The 23,573-nt window shown below is 38.0% G+C and overlaps 1 protein-coding gene across 1 annotated transcript in view; it reads right to left on the bottom strand.

Moving 5' to 3' along the window:
* Window positions 1–301: 301 nt before the first annotated feature.
* LOC139695034 (limbic system-associated membrane protein-like) overlaps window positions 302–23,573 on the bottom strand; it is a 30,210-nt gene continuing 6,938 nt past the window's right edge. Inside the window, exons 2-4 of the mRNA XM_071593624.1 lie at window positions 15,459–15,669; window positions 12,448–12,738; window positions 302–2,671 (exon numbers count right to left, since the gene is read on the bottom strand). Coding sequence (XP_071449725.1) covers window positions 2,538–2,671; window positions 12,448–12,738; window positions 15,459–15,669 — 636 coding nt within the window. The 3' untranslated portion in view covers window positions 302–2,537. The remainder of the gene's footprint in view (window positions 2,672–12,447; window positions 12,739–15,458; window positions 15,670–23,573) is intronic.

Here is a 23,573-nt window from a genome sequence, read left to right as displayed (position 1 = left end):
GTCAATATAATGAAAATGTGAAGTTATAATTTCGGTGCCGTTGGCAGTCGTATCAGTGAGTCATTTCTTCATCGACGGAATGTATCATATCTCAGAATACAATGGCACCTTCAACCTCCGATGTCATCTGCTATTCGCTGTCGTCGCCTATATCATTGATTTATTGGAGTAAAATACCAACATACTTTACTACCGCATACAAGGGTTAAAAAAAACAGAACATTTTGCAGTCATATGTATATATTCAATCGTATGTATGTACACAGAGTCTACAGATAGGATTGAGTCATCATTTAGACACATCTGCAAGAAAAACCGACATTCCAATTTCAGCTTATCCAGCTGCATGAAAAATGATAGCAGCTCAGAAGGAGAGAATACAGGTGGTCTTCTTCCTTCTCTTTCTCTCTCGCTCCAACCCAAAGAGTCACACCGAGAGCCGTCATTTTTTTCTGCGGAACACTCACTTTCGAGTGAGGAAAGGGGAGGCCCATTAATAGCGATTGTATAAAGACGGGACACTGACAACATATCGGGAGAAAAAATAATTCCAAAGTCTCTTCAGGGAGGTTAACGATGAGCAACCCCCACGAAGAATCGTTCAAATTTAATTAAATAGTATAAAACGCCTTCGTTTCCACCATACAGACACGGGATACGTCACACTTGCAAGACTGAATACACTCCCTCACAAAAAACTATGCTTTGAGAGTGGTGTTCATTTACAGTGACTGATACCTCGAAAAAAATTACGATCGAAAAACGAATCCGAATCACTTAAAGTGTACCACAATGTAGTTTGCAAGAACATAGGGCATCACAAAACACAAGTTTCCCTTGGGATGAATTTTTTCCTCAGTCCTAGGATAAGAGGCACAAAAATAAAAAGAGAGTATACCTCAAAAGTCAACCACGACACTCTTGACACGATAGGCATGGCGGTTAACGGAAGATTATGGCGTACTTTTCTATGCTGGAGTAAAAAATCCATACCTTTAATCATTAAAAACAAGCCGTACGTTTGCCGTGATGGATAAAAAAAGTGATGCTTTCAAATAAAAAAAATTTGGTCAGTCATATTACATTACATATTACATTATTCGCTGAAGGTAAACTTAGTAGATACAAGAAAAATATGAGTTTCTGGAAGCTTGTATCGATATGTTCAAGTTAGATGTATCATTATAATACAGTGAAACGCCAAGTCTTCCTCAGAAGTTCTAGGAGTGTAATTAAGTTAACAATTCACTCACCAGAGGTAAGCAATCAAAGTGAAACACTTTGAATCATCATCGTATTATGATCAATGCCGTAGAAAAGTATGCTTCCAAAAATGTGAAAATACTAAGTAAATGCAAGTAAATTCATTCCGAGATGTGGCCTTTGCATGGAAAGTAATTCCTCTATCAGGTATAATGAAATCATAACAAAAAATTAATTTCATTCTCTTTCCTTAAAAATTAGCACGTTCCCCAAAAATCGCAAATGTTAAATGATTTATGAAGACCCATACACCAGAAACAGTCGAGATGGTAGGAGCAGTTTTAGAGGTTCCATGTAAGTTTTCCTTGAATGACTTCTTTCCCAGTCTCTTTTTATGAGTGCTCAAGTCCATAAGTGTGATAGCACACCAATTACATGGTAACAAATTACAACTACAAATTGATGGGCCGAGGGAATTCAATTTGCGAGAGATAGACCTCGAAATCCTCTCGCGGTATACGTGAATACAATTAGACATATACACTTTTATGTTCCAATTAATGCCAGCATTCATTTCCCTTTTGGTCACGGAACGACCTCTTCAGCACACGGCAACTATGCCTGAGGATAAAAGTTGGTAGAGGTTTTCCGTAGCACATCAACTGAGATTCAAGGAGAAAGAATCGTCAAGAATATTTTAATACTGAGAAATAAACATTTAAACAAAGAAATTTACCTAATGTACTCTTCGACTCCCTATAGTTGTCGAAAAACAAACAGACACGGTCCATAATCATACTTTTTTCAACAGACTGTCACCATTTTTTTTTTGGGTGGAATTTCGTTACCTCAACACCAATGGGTCTTGAAATACGAGAAAGGTAACTGTTAATACAAAAGTTTTTTTTATTAATTTTTTTTCAACCTCTCATTTCCGCCAGTGCCAACTACGACACAGTATCAAGCGGCCATGGAATTTCCTTAAGAAAACTTGACGCAGAGAGATTATTTCAGAATCATTTTCTAGGAAATGTTATTTTCTCATTTTTGTTCCACAGTCTCTGGTTCGGTTCCCCCTCTCAAACATGAGAAAACAAAAACAGATTCGCACAAATACCCTAACACGCATATCGACAATCATTTATTTCTTTCAGCACAGGTTCATGTCCTCTTCCTATAAAAAAAAGAAGACTCTCAAACGGTGTCAATGTCCATTGTCTACGCTTCTCTTAAAAACTCCCTCCCGCATCCAAGAGATTTGACGAAATCACTTCAGCACCTTTCTGCAACCCCGTGGCCGCCAACTGCGCCGGTTCCCGACCGCCCACTTGCTATCACCTGGCAGGCGAGAGCGGGAATATGGGCAGGAGGGCCGGCAGGAGCAGGGGGAGACAGAGAAGCGGCACCAGGGGCAGCGGGGGCCCGCTACATCCTCCGTTCCCATGCTGCATTGCCGCGGGATGCTCTCCTGCGGGAAAGAGGGAGGGAGGGTCAATGTTTACCCACGGACAAGACCACCGCTTCCATGGTGAGGAGGCGACTGTTCGCCGATGCACGCACGTCGACGCGCGACAATAGACTGCTGACGTGCGTAACACCGAGGAGGGGAGCGGGGGAAAGGGGTGGGATTGCCAGAAACAATAAACTACCCCATACAAAGGTGGGGATAGAAGGGCGGGATTTAATGAACCTTGTCAAATATTAAAAGACACGCTGGGCAACTAAAAATAATTAAGGCAAGTCGAGCACGGATATACGTGTTTAAAAAATGATTTTTGAGGAAACATACTGAGCGCCGATGAGGTTTGCGAGGAGCAATCTCTACTTGAAAGAATGATCTACACGGAAGGGAGGAGGTAGGCGATGAGGCAGTCCATGTGCTGAGGGGAGAGAGGAGGTTAGCTGTGAGTAGAGGCTGGGGATGGGAGTGTACGTTTATGCACGCGGGAGAAGTGGAGGGACGAGGGAGGGTGGAGGGGAGAGGGAGTGAGGGGATAGAAGAAGGCAGGGCGCGTTTTGTGGAGGGAATGTCACGACAACAATAATCAGCCCAAATGTTGATTTTGATGGGTGATGTTAGATCTCACCTCTCACTCAGCCCTATGATGCGTGGCATTCACACGTACGGCTTAATAGGAGGAGGGAGCTACACGTTCCTCTGGACCACCAACTGCAGTTACCCAGGAAGTCCTGGCCCCCAGAAAATCACACGCGCTAAGCGAAGTTGACGGTTTCATCAGAGCAATCACCAGGCTTCAACGAAGGACCCCTCCCCGGTCTCAGTGGAATAATATTAGAGGAAAAAGTCGAGCGCTCTGTCCATCAGACTACCGTTCCACTTGTACGGTGCAAGGGGGTGGGAAATCGTGAGGATCAGAACGAAGAAATAAATTAGGGCCAGCAATTTCGAAAATGCTCGATTTAGTTAGTTTTTTTAGGAAGTTCAAAACAATTCTTATTTTGACAAGGACAGCATATATCTATAATGGAGGAGTCGAAATACGCCAAGATGGCATAAACAGTCATTGGCATTGAATCAATATCAATCGTTGGGGTCGGCGTCGGTTGGAACGCGTCACTGGCATTCATAAATTTTTGCATCACTTTTGTAATCCTTCAAGCCGTGACAGGCTACCTAAGACACAAGAGACCTAAAAGGAAGGAAGTAGGAGTTAAAACTCTTACACTATAACTAGCATCGTGGGAAAATCACCCATCTTTCAACCCATAGGTCGAGGTTAATATGAAAAAGATTAACCGAATGTCAAGTAAAATTGTATAAGGCCGCGTAGGTTTTCGCGGCGGTATTTTGAAGGATTCTGCATTATCGGGTTTCACCGCGTCGTTGTTTGATGCTGACAACAGTTTCGCCGAAGTTGCATTCGGCGTCTTCAGGTCGAAGATGAGGGACTCGGATTTTTGCCACCCTCATACACGTGGTCCCGTCTAGTGGCTGCTCGCTGATTGGTCCGTTCCCGGAGAACTCTCTTCCACGCGTTGTGGAGATGGTAGCCGTCCTCTCTGTGACCCGGATAACATTAACATCTTCGACCCGAACACGCCGAGTGCAACTTCGGCGAAACTGTTGTCAGCATCAAACAACGACGCGGTGAAACCCGATAATGAAGAATCCGTTAAGTAAAATTCACCGAAATTAAAAAAAAGAATAAAAACCGAAAAAATCAACCTTTGATAATCAATTCCTGTCTTCAGTCTCACAAGCCCAACAACGATTTATTCAAAAAACGCTCCTAAATCAACGAATCTTGGTTTTCATTAGCTGCCATAATACACGAACATGTATAATGCGCATTTTTACAAACAGAAACATAATGATTCGAAACGAGTGTGAAGTGGGTTTCACTTCGACTTGACAAAAGCCAGCCGGATTACGCTATAATTGATTTGGTTTCACAAACGCTGGTTTACCGCGCCAGAGAAATTAAAAATCGTTTAGAATAGGTTTTAAGGCAAAATTAATGAAACCATTTTCACTAACTTTATTTCAAGACTTCAAAATTGCCTCTGATATCTTTATAATTAGCATTTACCTCACGCCTAAACTTACTATAGTTAACTCCTTAAATGGAAGTATCAATGTTCGAATTTGCAATGAATATATTCCGCCCAACTAAAGACTAGAGCAAAAAATGTTTGAGACGCAATTGGAAACGTAATCTAAACCATGGTAATTCGTTTATTTAACCTGGTTTGGATCAGGATTCTGGCGGCCACTCGACATTTTTTAGCATAAATGATATTATCTTTTCTAAATAATCCAAGAACTTCGTTCCTCTCCACTCTGACCTTTAACCTTCTTCGGCTATGGATAGAACTGCCATCTAGATAAATTTTTTCAGACCATTCCTCACTTATCATAACGGAAAAGTCAGAATGGTGTGTCGGAAAATTTACATATTTTTTTAATTTTCGTTAAAGCAACAAAATTGGAGACGTGCGCCCACGAGCGTTAAGGGAATTATCATCTTCTGCGAGATGGACACCACAGATCATTGTAAAAAATAAAATCACTTTTGAAATGCCATTTTTCCTATTTTATTATTTTCTGGAAACAAGAAAACCATATCTCTGAATTGAAAAACAAATAAATGCCTAATAAAAATGAGTGAATAACATCCACGAACATTTCTATTTGTCGTTTAAATTTTGAACAACAGAGAATGAGGGAGATTAAAAACACCACTTATCTGCAGGAAATAAGAGTCGTATACTCCCAGGTTTACATTTCCCACTCCATCCTTTAAAGGTTTAACATTCATTCAATACATTGTATCAGATGATACTATGTATTGAATCCAGGGAGTTGTAATTAAAAATTATACTAAGTGCAATTGGCTCGCGGTAGTCCAGGGGGTAGAGCATTGGACTGCTAACTGGAGGGTCCCGGGTTCGATGCCCGGGCAAGGCACGCTGGGCACCTGCAGCTCCACCCAAGCTATGTGATTTTTCGGGTAACAGGTCTTCCTGGGAAACCATAACCGGCCCAGGGAAAGGAACTGGCCCCCCTACCCTGATGTGTGAATTTCAAACGCCGTCGGGCTTTGTACTGGGTGAACTCTAGCATCACCTACTTAACAGACCTTCGGGTTGATTACTGTGTTTATCTTATATATATATATATATATAAAAGATAAACACAAAAAATTATAAAATATATATATATATATATATATATAAATATGTATATATATATATATACACACAAATATATATATATATATATATATATATATATATATATATATATATATACACATATATATATATATATATATATATATACACACATATATATATATATATATATATATATATATATATATATATATATATATATATATATATGTACCATAAAAATAAATATATATATATATATACATAACGATTCATAAATAAGAGGTCTAAAATAAATTTTATGTGCACCTAAAAATACTTTTCTTAGACGCTGTTTTGTATACATTGTCATTACGTAGCCCGTTTAATAATACCAGTTTAATCGTATTAATTACGGATACGAGGATAATTTGTAACCCTTGTTAGATTAAGAATTCATATTTTATTCCTAGTTTTAAGTTTCATTTTCTCGCAAACCGCACTTCCACCTCAGCCATGTTTCTTTCCTCAATGCCATGCGTTTCTTATGTACAATGACCGGTAAAGGTGGGACTTGACTCACCGGGACGGTTTATACTTGCCCGCTTGGACAGTCAATGAACTTTTGTGTGACGTGGTTCTCGCAGGACTGACGGTTGTAAAATTATTCGTTTCTGCAATCTGTTTCCCTGTCGGTCTTGTCGCCATTTTAGCAATCGCGATCTTTGCGAGACCCATCATCACAATCAGTGAAGCTCATTAATCTTGATAACGCTGATATAACCATCCAAACACGACAGAGAAGTGAATTTTCAATTATTTAATGAATAATACGTAAAAATTGGCAATAACTAGATGGGATGGTAATGATGGGATTATGGTGTGAAAGCAGGTTTACTTTAAACTTGATCCCAACCGACCCTCAGGTGATAATTTGTTTCAGCTATAACAAGTCATCTTCGAGGGACGCGTTTGTAAAAGGAAGAAAGGAGTGGATATAGAGTGGCGGTGCGGTAGTGAGAGTTATGGGTAGGAGCGGAGTGGGAAGGTTGTTCATTGGCTATCGAAGTGGCGATAAGAGAGAGAGGGCAGCAGTAGTGACGTGTAATGCGTGTAACAGTCGAACAGCAGGGCAGAGGGCGTTGGCGGCTGGTGGAAAGACTATTGAGAAGAAAGGGATCAGGCGACCAAAAAGCAGAACAGTGAGAGAAATGCTATATTTTTAATTTATTGCATATCCTCGTTTATACATATACTATATTTCATTCTGGAATCCGGAAAAATTTCATAACCATCCAAATAAAACAACTGCCATCAGCTGTGCAGCAGACGAATCACTTCTTGGAACGACTTTAATTCTTTGAGGAGGCCATGACTTTGTGAAATTCCAAGATTATAAGAAAACGGATTTGTTCAAAGGTTGTATCATGTCAAAAATTAAAAAAATAGACTTGGAAATGAAAAAATAGTACATCTACATAATATCCCGCAAGCCGCTGCAAAGGCGTGTGATGGGGGTGTTAGGTCACTACCCCTAATAACGAACAAAACCACACGTAAAAACAACGCATACAAGCAAAACTATACCCGCAGTAATTCAGTTAATAATAATCATTGATATTTAGGCGCTATTACCTCAGTAAAATAGGCATAAAAATCGATTTAAAAATTCATTTAATGAAAAAATTAAGTAAAATTTAATTGTTAATATTATGGATAAATAAAAACTATTAATAGCTATGTAAATAAAAATATTTATATTTACATAGCTATTCATGAAATAATCCCTATAAATTAATGTTTTCGTTGAGAGTGGAAAACGGGCAATTTTAAGGCCAAGGCAATATACGAATCTAATAAAATTTCGGGTATACTGATAATATCTGGCTGATATTAAATTTGTAGTTAAAATTAAAAAAAAATTATTAATAAAATTATTTACTCAGTTACTCGAAATTAGTCTACCCTTCACTACATACCCCTGAAGTTATCTCTAGCGTGCCTGCATTGCTTCGTAAATTTAGTGACCGATACCCCGCAAGCAATGAGGTCAGGGATGCTGACAGACTACCCCAGGCGCTCTATAACTCTTGATCGCCTAAGTATGAATGACACGGCTCACGATTTGGGGGAAAATGTCAATGCCTTGCCCGGAAAAGATGGAAAATGCTTGCGGAATGCGTTTAATTAATTATTTTCACCTGACATTTTCTCATTATGATACGCAAAAATGATAATAAAGATGCATAAAATAAATGTAATAAAATGATCAACGGGTGATATGACTAACAAAATTCTAAGAGTACCAAAATTCATGCTATGGAAAAGTTATTTAAAAGGCAAAATCAATTGAATAAGCGGTTGAAACTAATTGCTATTAGCGGCGATCAATGTAAACGTAAAATGAGCAATTTTTGTAAGAAGAGAGAGCAAACATTGTGTGAATTACCAGTTATGTATCGCAAAAAATGGCATACCCGGGAAATTAGTAGTGGAGAGGATTTTATAAAGTGAACGCTTCATTGGCCTTTCACTTCACTCCCACCCTCAATCTACCCCCACCCTATGATTACAGACTCTCTGCCCCCGATTTTGCACGTGTGCGCTACACGGGGTTTTGTGAACACGATAGTTAAAAAAATATTAATCTGAATAGAAAAGCATTTTGTACGGAGTCTTTATTTTTAAAATAAGATTTTTATAATTTTTCGCGTAAATTATCCAACCTGTAGTTATCGTATAGCTAATGATGGAAACATTAAAATTTATTAATTCTCTCAATTAAGGCTCCGAGATTTTAGGTTATCACCTTTAAAATGTAAATAAAATATTTTACTGCAACCATTTGTGATGCGTATGGACCTTAGAATATTCATTTAGGAACTTTTATTTTATCAAATACTGAGTGTTGTTACAGAAAAACGGTCAATAAATAGAAAAATTAATTCATCATCTTTCTATATTTTGTTACAATCTCTATATTTAAAATTTATAATTAATATTTTGTCAATCAATTTGCAAAAAAATGTTTAAACAAAAATATTTAAAGATACTCTCATATTATTCCGTTTAAAATGGCTTGTGAATTAATGTTTCGTAGTAATTTCCACCAGTATACATATGGTTACATGTTAAATTATTAAATTACATTGTAAACCTAGAAAATGAATGCAATTTTTTTTAATCATGCAAAGCACGCTGGGAACTAAGGCAGTTAGAAATTGAAGTATGATTTTAAATGGCTGGTGGAGAACAACGACTACGACGAAAAATTAAATGATTAAAGGAGAGAATGTAAAATCCAAAATCCTCTTTTGCAATCGAATATCATGATGACAAGAAAATATGGAGATAACTAATAAACAAACAACCTGGTACTTCCCCCCTTCATTCCGTCCTACGTCCCTATTCTATCCCTGCTCCTTCCTCGTTTGCTTAACATCCTCCCCTTTATGACAGTCTTCAACATCCCACTGCCAATCAATATGCTTTGAACCCATTTTTACCGTCTTAATATTATTTCTCCCAACAATCCCTTCCCCTCCACCAACACTTCTCAATTTGATTTCCTTTCTGTCCTTTTCACCTTCTCCATCCTTCTCCTAACCCACATTTTAAAAGCCTCCAATGCGTGAGATGACGGCTGTGGACGCCTAGCCTCTCCCGTTGCCAGGCGCGACAAACGGCCAATTGGGCCGAGTCCCGTAGTTGCCAGGACTCATTCTCACTATTATGTCTATTCTAGCATTTTGGGTTCAATAATGGTGGGAATTTTCCATTCCCCACTTGAGTCAGACACCTTTGCGGCCGCCTCACTGAGGTACAGACACTGAGCGGACTACCTTTCGTCTGCCTGCTAACCTTCAACCTATCATGGGTGACCCTACCAGGAGAAAATATCATGGCATCCACCAGCACATTTCTTAGGGTCATCAGAACGCAAAAAGCCCTCCATCACGCCAAGGTTGTGTAAAATGTATCAAATAAAAATTTCAGGAAAATAGATTTATTTTAGAAATTTCCACAATACCTCAAAATTGTTCAAAGTGCATCCCTTAAACGTCGACTTATTTATTCTGCCGGCTTTTCCACGACTCGAAGGCTCTCTGTCAGGCGGATTCCGCATCCTCATCATAAGCCTTGGTAATCCACTCAAAAGTTTCCGTTAAGGATTTGCAGAATTTCACGCAGAAATTCACAGAAGAACGCTGCTCCTTCAAAGAGCTCATTTCCGCGGATCCGATTGTTTACTGCAATCCACGAACAGCCCTTCGCATAAACGGTCATAACTAATCAACAGAGTGTTTGAAGGTGGTTATTAGGGAAGTTTCTATGGACACAACGCCTTCAAGCGGATTATTGATTGGAGAGACAAGAGAATTATTTCGCTGTTACGTCCAATTAAACCTACTCTAAACGGCAGATTACCTATAGAATTAATAATATGGGAAATGCAATGAAAATAGCAATTAATATGAAGAGACGTCTTCTTAGATAGCAATTTTCAGGCCAGTTAATTTTTGTCAAGCACCTCTTTTCAGTAATTTTCCTCACTATTATTTCATTTTGAATTTAACAGCTGGTAACTATTTTCACTATAAGGTTCATACAATTATTTTTATATCAACAATACCATCGAGGATAATTTTTGTAATGGCGTGCGGATAAAATTTAATTTTAGATGCAGAGAATATTAGCTGTTCGATGACTGCCGAATTCATCGCCATGGCGTGATATACACTTCGAAATCCTTAAGTATAGTAAAAATAAATGATTAAAAGGAATTAGTTCGTCTATGTTGGTCGAAAACAAACTTTTAATAGAAAATCAGTGCATTTCTGAGTTTTTCCATCGCCAAGGGAAGCGAGCGACTGCTTCCCTTGCCTTCTTGGTCTTCTTCCACCGCGAAGTGCAATAAAAAGGATTTCTTCAGAATTTCTCGAGACGTGCTCTTCCATCTTCCCTCAGATAGCCGCTCTCCGTTTACTCTAAGATTGCGGTTCCACATTGACATCACTTACGAAAGGAGTTAAAATGGGAAATCTCAGAGATCTCTAAAGCCGCGCACGAAGCTAGAGGACGGATTTTGTATCCGTTCTCGGAAATTCCGAATGGAGTTTCACAACTGTGGAGTCGTTCACGACTGAGAATAGTCCTTGTGTTGGTATAACATTTAGTTCGAGGGTGGTCCCATAAGTAGCCGGCATGACCTAGAGATGGCGGTGGTTGTTTGAAAAACATCGCTGTATTAGAAAGCATGCAATCTCTAAAGGATATATTTCAAGTTTGAAGACGCCCTCGTTTAAACTCTGCTACCCAATATTTTACTATTTTAAACGCAGACTCACCCAGAGTAGAATCCAGTTCAGCTTTTATATTGTAGTGCCTTAGGCCTTTCAAATTCAAGTATTGTATCACATAACAATGACCAATTATCTCCATTTTCACAAATTCAATGAAAACGTTCACTATTGATAGCTGCCAAACGAATACTAAACAACGTGGCATCTTCAAACTTGAAACATATGCTTTTTAGATTGCATACTTTCAAAAACAGCGATGTTTTTCACACAACTACCGCCATCTCTAGGCCAGGCTGGGTACTTATGGGACCACCACCGTAACAATGTGCAAGCCATACAAGTCGATTGTAGGAGTATAAAACATCGTAAACCAAGAGAATACAGGAATGCCAGAGAAATAATTGTTTAAAAACTCTCTATACTGGACGACTGCTACGAAATAACATATGTAAGCCCTTTAGAAATAAATATTGAAAAAAAGTGACTTTTCAAATTTGATAATGTCCAAAAGTTCGATAATTATCTATAAGACAATCACTACGGAATCAGAAAGAAAATTACCATGGAATTAACTAAAAATATCTCAAAGGGAAGAGGAGCTAAAACAGAGAAGATAATCCATTGATGAGGAAAGATCGGGGCACCGGTAAAAATTATTTCAATCAGTCACAGACTGTTTCTTGATAATTAATATATATCTACCGAATCTAAACAAGATATTTTAATAGAATCCACTGCTATTAATATTTTATTGAAACCGATAATTGGCCAGAAAAGGAAGCCTTTAGGAGAAGGTAAAAAATTTCATGCTATACTTTGGAAATGGCACAGTAGAGAAGAGTGAAATTAATCTAATAATATTAGCGTAATTTTAAAAAATCAAGAAAAACTAGAGTTTTTCATGAAAATAGTGAGTGACGAAGTATCTAAAATTAATTATAATTTCGATTATTAAAACAGCAATTGGAAAAAATTGAATTCAAACTTTATTTCTATTTTCCATTTCTTTCGTAAAGAAAATTTGCAAGACAAAATAAGTATTCAAAGGTTCTCCTCGGTTTTTTTCTGTTTCAATAGAAAATTTTCCATTATCAAGGCAAAATTTTATGGAGATTAGTTGTTCTTTCATTGGGAAGGTATTGTTGGGTGTTTGAGAATAATGTATTTATATGATACTTTCAGAAATAGTATTCAAAGACACCCCCAACGTACGAGCGCAAAATATTACTGCGGACATGTACATACGCGGACACACATACCGATAGTGTAAGCATTGGAAACCTCGCCCATCACCATTAATGAGTGCATCACCCCAAGGTATTCTTACCGTTGAGCACGTGGACGAGGACGGAGGCGGAGTCGGATGACGAGGGGGCGCACGTGTAGTTGCCGGAGTCGTTTGCTGCGGCCCGCGAGATGAGAAGCCTTGATGTTCGTGTCTGCTTCTCCGTCACAACACTGATGCCGCCCCTCTGCGAGTAGTTGATGACGTGACCACCGTGGTACCAGTAGATGAATGAAGGTGGCTCTGGCGTCTGCAGTACTACGCACGTTAGATTTATGTCGCTTCCGCTTTTGATGTAGAGCTCAGAATTGGCCTGGATCTTCGCCTTGGAAACTGTTTTGGAGATACCACATAATTGAAATTGTTAGAATATCACAAAACAAGAAAGAATTACATATGTAAACTTATTGACTCAATTAACTCATGTATTTTATAATACCGTATTTTCCCATCGATAACGCGGGCGTTATCTATACCTAAATGTTCAGATGATGGAAAAAATGACGATGCGCGTTATGTAATGAAAATTGAAAATAATCAAACATTTACATACCTATGTACACAATAATTAGAAGAGTATCGCAAAAATAAATTAGTTTGGAAGCACATCTTTCTAATTTCATTCCATTTTATACATATGCACATGTAGATAAACATAGATGCGGGGCATCAATACAACTTCAAGATAACTATGAGGCCCTGGGCGCGCGGTATCTTTCCAAATTCATGATACATCCAAAGTTCTGGATGTGCGTTATACATAAGGTACGCGTCATCGATGGGGAAACACGGTATATAGTTTTTAGGCTGCACATATAAACTTGGAACATTTTCCTAAAAATCAATTCGGTTGCATAGATAAATACATGAATGTCGTCATTTTACATCTTTTGTCAAGTAGTAGTAGTTTTGAGGGGAGGCGACCGACAGCTGAGGTCATTTGCGCCATAGGGGATGGATAGGAAAGGATGAAGGGTGGAGAGAAACCCGGCGTCGGCATTAGCCTACTCTTTACGAAAGGCGCCAAGGGGTCCGCGGCTTAACGTCCCATCCGACGGACGGCGTACTCACTCAAAGTGCCCTCCACAAAGCACCTCAAGTAGGGATCGAGATACCTCTGAAAAATATTCAACACCGCCGGGATTTGAACCCGGGCCCTCTGGGTGGGAAGCCAGTACGCTAGCCCCCGCACCATCTCGATCCCCCATCTTTTGTCAATTATTTGCCATGAATGAAATACATACTTTGAAAATGTTTTTGGAAGATTAGATCACAAGGAGAAAATAAAATAGAACGAGTCAAATTCCCTCAGTGAAAATATTTACACATGTATAATACTCCTTTTTCCAAGCATTATTTACCAGCAGGAAAAGCAAATATTAGGAATTTCAAAAATTCTTACCTTGTTACCGTATCCCTTATCCTTTTACATAGTTTTTCACTAAAGAAACTCTAACCTATTTAAAAGTATGTATTGAAAGACTGTTACCCAAACAATCCCTTCCATATGCCTACACAGTGGCTCAAAATTTATGATAGATCCAATTTATTGCAAACAGGGGTCTAGGTAAAATCAATGGTATGTACGAGTATATATTTTTTAAATCACTAAAGAGCTATTTTGAAAAAATTACGTGCAATTTCAGATTTCCATTAAAAAAGTATGAGCTATTTAAATTCACCTTTTTTCAAATGTTATTTACACATTAAATACCATTAATATTCATTAATAACGAAACAATATCTCTGAAGATTATGACCAGCAATAAAAATATTTCGGTGAAAACACAAACTAAATACCAAAATTTATTTCTAAAGACTTGCATATGTTACTCGTAACTACAGAGCTGAAATTATGGGACTTCTTTTCAAATAGACAACTTAATGGATAAAATTTCTTTCACTACGTTGCCAATGGACGCCTTAGAGCCAGAAAGTGCTCGTCTCTCTGCTTGAATAAGGCTCTAAAGGTGGTGTACAGAGTCATCGCCGTAGCTGAACCTGGGACACCTGGCCTGAACACTCCTACAACTCGACTACCATGCCGTCTAACTTATGCATGTACAAAATTATTACATTAAAGTTTTTGTAGCAGATATATATAGTCTAAAATAGGCGATACCAGTGTATATAGTACACAAAGTAGTGCAGTTAATAAAAAGTATACAGTAGACGTTTACTTCAGGTATTCACCGAGGAAGTGTTGTCGGATCTACTTTAAGTTAAAGACATTGACTCCGTAGTCACCAGTAAGATACGTTTTTTTTGCCGACGATGCAGTGGTTGACCTTGGTATCCGTAATCTTAAAGACCTTAATACAATGAAAACGCTGGTGTGGTTCATGGCGGTTAGAATTAAACTTAAAAAAAGTGCGTCGTGATAAATTTTTGGAAAAACGGCAATTACCTCACGCACGCCTACTGCATTGGGAACACCGAAATAGAGTTGGTCGACTCGATTAAATACTTAGGCGTTACCCTCACTCACGACCTCTCCCGAGTGAAACACATACGGAGAATATGTGGACAAGCTAACAAATAAAATATACTGCAAATATATGGAATCCTCAAAAAGTTTGATTAATTGCCGAATTGGATCGCGTGCAACGTAGAGGAGCTAGATTTGTAAAACATTGTTATAGTAAAATTAGTAGCGTATCCAAAATATTAGAGCAGATAGGCTGGGGATCACTCACGGAGGGAAGGTTAAATTACAGATTGAAGCTTTTTATAAATTGGAAGGAGGTTTATATAGCAACGATGTTGAAAATGTATCATTGCCCCCATCGCACTGCGGCAGAAAAAATCATGTCTACTAAATTAGAGATATTAATTGTAGAACAAATAGATTTAAGATATCATTTTTTCCACAAACGATAAGGGATCCGAAATTAGTCTAGTATGTATTCACCCCCTGCCACTCACCGTAGTGGTGGCTTGCAGGGTACTACAAAATCTAGATATATCTACAAGTAATGTCTGTGCACTCCGTGCAGTGGAAGGCCAGGGTGGCGTGAAAGGGGAAGTGGGGTCTGGTTGCCAGGGACACTCACCGACGACACTCAGCTTGAAGGCCATGCTGATCTTGGGCTCCGTGCTCACTTGGCACTCGTACGTGCCGGAGTCCCTGACCTGCGGCGAGGACACCTTGAGCGTCCACTCGTCTGAGCCGTCCGAGTGCAGCGACTGGAAGCGCTGGTCGTTGGTGTACGTCAAGATGCCCACCGTGAGGATGTGCAGGTCTCTCTTCCGGATCCAGGAAACCTTTGTAGAAATGGAGATTGGGCAATCGATCAGTCGGACGCCATTTGCAATCAAACGATTTCCTCTCATCAACTGAATTTGCCCATATTTAAAATTGATTACGTTATGATTTGAGAGATAGCTGAGGGCAATGCTTTGTAGGATTCCATTATAATGAAAAAGGATCCACAAAATATATTTTACTACCTTTTACCACATCTTACTGTCGACTAGTTTCGCTACAGTGTAGCACCACCTGGACAGCCCAATGGAAATTCTTTTCTATTCATATAGAATATGCTGGAAGTATATGGAATCCTCACGAAGTTAGATTAATTGCCGATTTGGATCGCGTGCAGCGTAGAGGAGCTAGATTTGTAAAACATTGTCGTGATAAATTTAGTATCAGATCCAAAATATTAGAGCAGCTAGACCGGGAATCACTCACGGGGTGAAGTTTAAATTACAGATTAAATACCTTGCATAAAATGGAGGGAGGTCTTTTTAGCAGTGATATAGAACATTTATCATTACCCTCATCGTACTACGGTAATTGAGATCATGTCAATGAAATCGGAGAGATTAAGTGTAGAATAGATTGAAGATGTCATTTTTTCCACAAACGATAGGGCATAATAGTAAAATTGTTCCACCGCGGTAGGGGTCATGTTCGGCTAAAATGATTCTGGTAAGTATTCACCCCCTGCCACACCCTGGCGGTGGCTTGCAGGGTATATATCTATAAATAAAAAATTAATAAAGTAAAAATATGGTAAACACTTCTGTGGAAACGCAAAGTTATTTGATTCTTCCTTTTTAATTATGATTACATGTGCCGCTGAAACTAGGTAGTAATGAGAACATTTCAGGATAGAGCCAAATGTTCTTTGATATAGTTCACAATGGATGATTACAATTTTTTTCCTTGCTGGCAAAATGAGTCTTTGTGGCTAACTTGTTAGTAGTGCTCGATCTCATGAGTACTAAACGAACGAGCCCGCGAGAGCTTACCGCAGGCAAAGGAGAAGCTCCGATGTGAGGGGTTAATGGCCGTATACCTGTAGTACTCGCCCAAATAGAGAAGCCTTAAGATCCTTGACGTTACCAGAGGCCCTTGGCGATACAACAGTGTTTTAGATACGTAAGTGTGGATAAAAATTCGAGGAAAAAACTTTTAAAATGTAAGGGAACATCAGGTTAAAAATAAAAGAGTACTACCGTTGACCTTACAGAATCTACGTTTAACTTATATCGCGAAAGAAGTGAGTGCCACATGGTATTTGCTCCGCGTCTTGTTTCAAACCAGGTGCAGTGTAAATAAATCAATATTAATGAGGTAAAAATGGTGAATATTTTGCGTTTAAAATTATGCCGGTAAAATATGTTACGTTTTCTACATATTTGAGATCTTTAAGTTTTCTTTAAGTCAGATAGGAATGACCTTTAACATGGTGCCACAAATTTGTATTGATTAAAACGTAGTCAAGACTGAAATCAAAGGTTGTAAAGCACACACTTCCTCATTTATTCATATTCATCTTTTCCACCAATATTCTGATATAGACTGCCCGAGAACTAATCTTAACCTCTCGAGAATTCTGTAAAAAATGTCTTCGAGAAATAAGATTCTGTTGGGGATTTTTCATACTTTTTCACGAAAACTAGTAGGCCACCAATGAGTAGTCATATTTTACAACAAGTATTTAACTGAACTCTTCATCAATTGGGAACATATACTTCTTACAGCATACAAAAGCATCACGAGAAAAATATGAACACAATAAATTCTCATTTCGCATTTTTGAAAACCTTATAATTATAAGATGGCCCATAAAGGTCCATCCAGTGTAACTGGAACAAGTTGAGTTTAAATAAAAGGGATGAATAGGCCAAAGAGAAATGCTCTCTTTCCCAGGTTAGGTCTCATTTAGAATATGCTGCTAGTATATGGAATCCTCACAAAGTTGGATAAATTGCCGATTTGGATGGCGTGCATAGTAGAGGAGCTAGATATGTAAAACATTGTTATGATAACTTTGGTTGCGCATCCAAAATATTACAGCATTTAGGCTTGGAATCACTCACGGAGTGAAGTTTCAATTACAGATTAAATATCTTGCATATAATGGAAGGATGTGCCTTTAGTAATAATGTTGAAAATATATTATTACTTCCATCGTACTGCGGTAGGAGAAATCATACCAATAAAATCAGAGAAATTAAGTGCAGAACAGATAGATTTAAAAACATTTGTTGTCTCCGGCTAAACTTTATGGAATTTACATAACACATTGAAATGAAATCATTGGATTTGTAATTCTTAACACGTTATTTAAAAACTTGAACGTCATCATCTGGTCAGTTCATCATGATGACGTTTAACGTTGAAACCTGGGTCGTGTTTTTATATAAAGTGTGTGAAATTACAAAGTCAATAATTAAATTTCAATAAGATTGATTTAAGTTTTCATTTTTTCCTTTAACGATAAGGAATCAGAATAACATTGTCCGACCGCGGTAGGGGTCATATTCGGGTCAAAATTAGGTTAGTATATATTCACCCACAGCCAAAAACCTTCGCGGACGTTTTTAGGGTACTAAAACATCTAAAAAAAACTACTTACACCCTGAATCTTGAGCCTTCTTCGTACGGTGCCAAAATGCTAAGTTAAAATATATTTAAAAAAATGCTCAAATGAGACATTGACGCCAAATTATCTCTATAATTTATTTGATTGCCTGCAAACAAGCACTCCTCCGTGAAGTGTAATTTATGGCCACATTGACCAGTGGGGTTGCAATTTGGCTATGTTTCGGGAGCTGAGGGTGATGGATCTCTCACTGCATTTCAACTGGTTACACTTGTTTACGCTACCTGCAGTCTGCCAAGTTGGCTTCAAACTACTCTTTGTCATAACCATTTCCAACAGCTTTGCCTTGTGTGTACGATACGGACTTCTGAAAAAGTCGCCAGAGTGCGAAGTTCCAATCGAAAGAGATAATTAGAATAAGAAGAAATTTCTCTGAAGTCGCCTAGAAAGAATGGAGCGAACCTCAAGAGACACCCTTGATGATGGCGTCAGATGCATCACTTCTGAGGTCATGAAATAACGCAATGAGAGATACTCACTGATCATATGCCGATGAATTTCACTAAGTAATCAGATAGATACTTTGTAGGGACTATTTAACCAATTTATTTATTTATATAAAGTTTGAGATGCTTAAACCTAATGCAGCACCACAGATCGCTCCCAGAAAACTGTGGTGCGATAATAGATCTATTTTCAAAAGTTATGCTAGTTGCTCTCTACATACCAGCTGTTGGTAGTTGACTCGAGATGCTGAGGATCGCATAGGATCATGGCCTAAACACCCATAGAATATACCCGAGTATTGTCACCGAGATGCGGGTGTGTAGCCTTCTTGGTCATGGTACTAGCATACTTTGAAATGCCCTTGTATGGGCTGCAGTGTTAAGATAATCGCGATTGGGACGTATCTCCATCACCCATCGACTCTGAGATGAGCGAAAGTTGAACTTGAAGGTCAATCCATTTCAAAGTATTGGTTATTCATCGTCAGGAAGATAGATGTTAGCAACACATTCCCTAGTATTCCATTAAATCATGCTTCGTCATAAGTTAATGAGTATTCGTTGTGGATTGCTGCTCACAAAGGTGTTATATTTATACCGAGAATCTGGGAGGGAATTTAGAGAATTAAACGAGAAATACTTTGTTTGAGTTCAGGGAATCTTGGATAAAAGAGGAAACTCAGGAAATAAGAATTTTAAATTAATGGCATCTCTCGAGTATTCTTGAGATGAGAGCACTCAAGCACGATCGATAAAGGGACGAGCTGTTTTCTTGTCGATTTTGAAGCTTTTCCTCATCTTTCTGATTGTTGCTTGTCCTGGGGTTTGTTATCCAACTTTTTTTCGAAGTGGGAAAGATATCGGAAATCAAGAAGGGGTCAAATGTAATTCCCTAACGATGCACGTCAACTGTAATTACCACTTAAACTATCTCACTTCGTGAAAATCATTGACATCGCCTTAATTTAAGCATTTCCAATGCTTAACACAAGCATCGCTCAAACATTAATTAAAAACTGCCTTTTGAGATAAATATTAAATTCTTCTTAAAAAAAGAAAGCGGTCCCTTAATCCTTAGCAAATCAATCCATTTAGAAACTAAATGAGGCATTTACAGCTACAAGTTTACAGTTAAATAACATTTTACCTACGACTTTAATTCTAGGGCAAAATACTTCCCACCTCACTAGCAATTCAAACAAAAACGGCGTTTCAAGAGATTAGCATCCGGTTGATGAGTCTAATATGGGATTCAAATATTTTTGTTGAAATGTTTTCAAATAAAGTTGAGTTAAAACTTATATATTTCAAGGTATACTATAGCATAGCATGGCATAGCATAAAATTTTAATTTTTTTCATTTTACTAATACATCGCTCAAAATAAAGTCAGGTGATTCCATGGAAAACTGTTATTTACAAAACAACTCAAGCAATAACTTAAATGGAGAGAAGATCAAGAGTTTTGTGCATTGATAACTTCCTGAATTATTAGTTTCAGATTTTAAGCGTTGTATAATTATACACTTGTTATGACTATATTAAAATAAATGCCTTACAAAAAGTTTCAATCTACAAAATTCATAAAATATTTCAACGGAAAGCCGTAAAATTTGTCTGACAATCCGCGAATATCAGCTAAAAATCCTATAAATCTCCCATTTTCCCAAATTTACCTCAGTTTGTAATCATGAAAGTAAAATTAATTGTAATTTTACATTAATAAGTGACATTGATTCTCTTTCAAATAGGTGTGTTATTACTTTTTACAATCTTAAAGTGAACATTAAACTGTATCCCGTACCAACACGTCAAATTATTTTTTCCTCATTAATATTTCGTTAGCATGGATTACTAATAATTGATACATCACATTAACTGAGGAACTCAACGTTACGCTATACCGAATACTTAACTCTTTAACAGTTTCATTTATTGTTTACATTGAGATGCTTCACTTTCCTAATATTATAAGAAATTAAAAATAAAGAAAAAATCGAAAGGCGTATTGCTCTGACACGAAACGGTATGGGAACACAATAGGAACACAAATATAGGAACATTAATAAATTCATTTGAATCAGTCTTTGCCTACCCAAGAGGGAATGTATGGTCGACACCGATTATTTTAAACGAATTTAGATACGTGTAAGTTGGATGCTCGCCGAGTTACGGTTCAAATAATACGTTAGCCCATTTCTGTCTACTTTCCCTTTCAACAGCTCATGAGCCATCTTACCTTCTTGATATGCCTCCAGGAAGAATTGATTTATAATTATTTTTCAATAGCTTGGCCGTCGAACATTGGTTGTCATCTACATGTAAATCACCTGCTGTAACAACCATGCAACAGCGGAATGCTCTAGTGTCAAACCTAGAAATATCCTCTTCTAGTACCTCGTTTAAACACAAAAATATGGTCAATCGATGAAAAAAATGCTTACACAAGCTCATAAGAAATTGGCTTGTTTTTATGGTAATTCAAATAATTTATCCATATAGTTTTTGTCTGTTGATATCTTTTGGCTGTAATTTCCAATTTAGACTTTTTTGCCGTTTCCAGTATTTTAGTTAAATGAATCAGCCCACTAAAGCACTATAAGTGGTCATAAAGCTAATTGTAGACGTTATTTTTACATCTACCATAAATTAACTGCCTAAACTTTACTAAATTATTTACTTCCATTTTTTATATTTTTTGAGCTCTCGTGTCGATAGTTCTTTTATTCCATCGGTTGGCAACCTACATATTTTTGCTTTTCCTGGCTTTGTATGATGTGCACTTTTCCAATACCTCAGGGGACTTATCCCGAGGCAAAATAAGTCCATCCATTAATTCACGCATGATAAAATTCTCTTCTTCTTATTGTTTTGAATATATTGTCCGATGCCAGGCAGGATAAGTCAGGTAGGTCGATCGATCTCGTCTGCTCACCCAAAGGTCGCAGGTTCGAGTCCCGCCTCGGGCACGGACGTTGTGTGATTTCTGATGGTTCGGGCCTTTGGACTCATGACGCATCAAGAATTGCTTGTCAGGATCCCGGAGGCAGACAAGGCACTGGGTACGTCAGTGAAACAAAGAAATGACCCTCTCCTTTCTGAAGTTCTCGGGATTTTGATAAAAATGCATTGCCAAATTGCATGTCTAAATTAATTCCTAAAGTGCACGTAGAGGATAAATATACTTAAGAACATCCCGACCGAAGAACAAAAGAGGTCTAATGCATTACATTTTATCAATAATGAGGGCATTTTGAGCAATTTTCAGAGAAAAATATACAATTGTTCATGTGCGTCCAATAATTTTACTGCCAAATATCATTCCTTAATGTTTGTCGTTCAGCCTCACATCAGTTGAAGTTATCAGGTTTCAATGGGAAATGTCCGGTTAAACATAAATTTAAGCCGTTGGCGAAGGAAATATATCTCGATTTGGTGATAAATATAATAGAATAACGAGGGAGCTCAGATTTATTTCAAGTTGCTGCAAAATATAGACACGGTAGTTCAACCCTAATACTTATTGTCGCAATACGATCAGCCCAGATATAAGTGTAAGTGAATAATTCATCTAAATAAATAAACAGATTACACAGGTGCAGACCTCTCTATCGATAAATAGGCACTCGTTAAGTTTGCATCCTTGGCTAACTTTCTGTCCGATCCACGGAGAAAGAGAATTTACTTTTCGGGAGAATATTTTCACGAACATTGACAAGAATCCTCCGCCGCTGTAGCGCTAGCTTTCACACTGAGTGACTACTTGTGTGCAAGTTGTGCGCATAATCCGTGGAATATGACTGAGCATTTATTATATTGTCAACATACCCTTCAAGCTGACAAAAAATTAGGATTTATCAGAAGAGTACTTGGTAAATGTGATGAAAGGGTCGAAGATAAATGTTATCTATCATTGGTCAGGCCTCATTTAGAATATACTGCAAGTACTATATATCGGATCCTCACGAAGTTGGATTAATTGCCGAATAGGATCGCATGCAGCGTAGATGAGCTATATTTGTAAAGCGTAGTTATTTATTTTATTTTTGGACTTAATTGGGCGAGGTTGAGACTAATAGTCCCTTCTTCCACCTATCCCTACATTACAGACATTATTTTGCAGACAATCAAATACAACCAAGCCCTAGATGGAGGGAAATCAACCTAGGCGGTAATCGAACCCACGACCTTTGGGTTGGTAGGCGAGGACATTACCCCACCGCCACCGAGGCCGGCAATGTTATGATAAACTTAGCAGCGTATCCTAAATACTAGAGCAGCTAGGCTAGGAATCACTCACGGAGCGAAAATTAAATTACAGATTGAAGCTCTAGTATAATTTGGAAGGATGTCTCTTCAGCAATAAAGTTGAAAATATAATTACCTCCATTGTACTGCGGTAGGAGAGATCATATTAGTAAAATTAGAGAGATTAAAATTAGAAGATATGATTGAAGATGCCACTTTTTTCCGCGAACGATAGGGATCATAATAACATTGTTCGAAAAATTATTCTGGTGTGTATTCAACCCCTGCCACACACCATGGCGGTGGCTTACAGGGTATATATACGTAAATATAAATAAAGATAGGTCTTGGATGGACACACTGATTATCACTACATTTCTTAGCTTCGTCCAACAAAACAAAACCTGACACCCCACACTAAATTAAGCTGCTCTTAAATTTCGAATACTTTATATCCCCGGCAATACCTTCATTCTAGCTCACATGGCTATCCTTTTCCTCTCCCTTCCTACCTTGTCCTCCCTTCTATCAAAGTCTTCAGCATTGCATCGCCAATCAAAGGACTCTCCACGCACCTTTCC

This window comes from Hetaerina americana, unplaced genomic scaffold (genome assembly GCF_022747635.1).
Source record: "Hetaerina americana unplaced genomic scaffold, ioHetAmer1.1.p SCAF_6, whole genome shotgun sequence".
Classification (NCBI taxonomy): Eukaryota; Metazoa; Arthropoda; class Insecta; order Odonata; family Calopterygidae; genus Hetaerina; species Hetaerina americana.
This window is presented reverse-complemented; position numbering and strand designations above follow the sequence as displayed.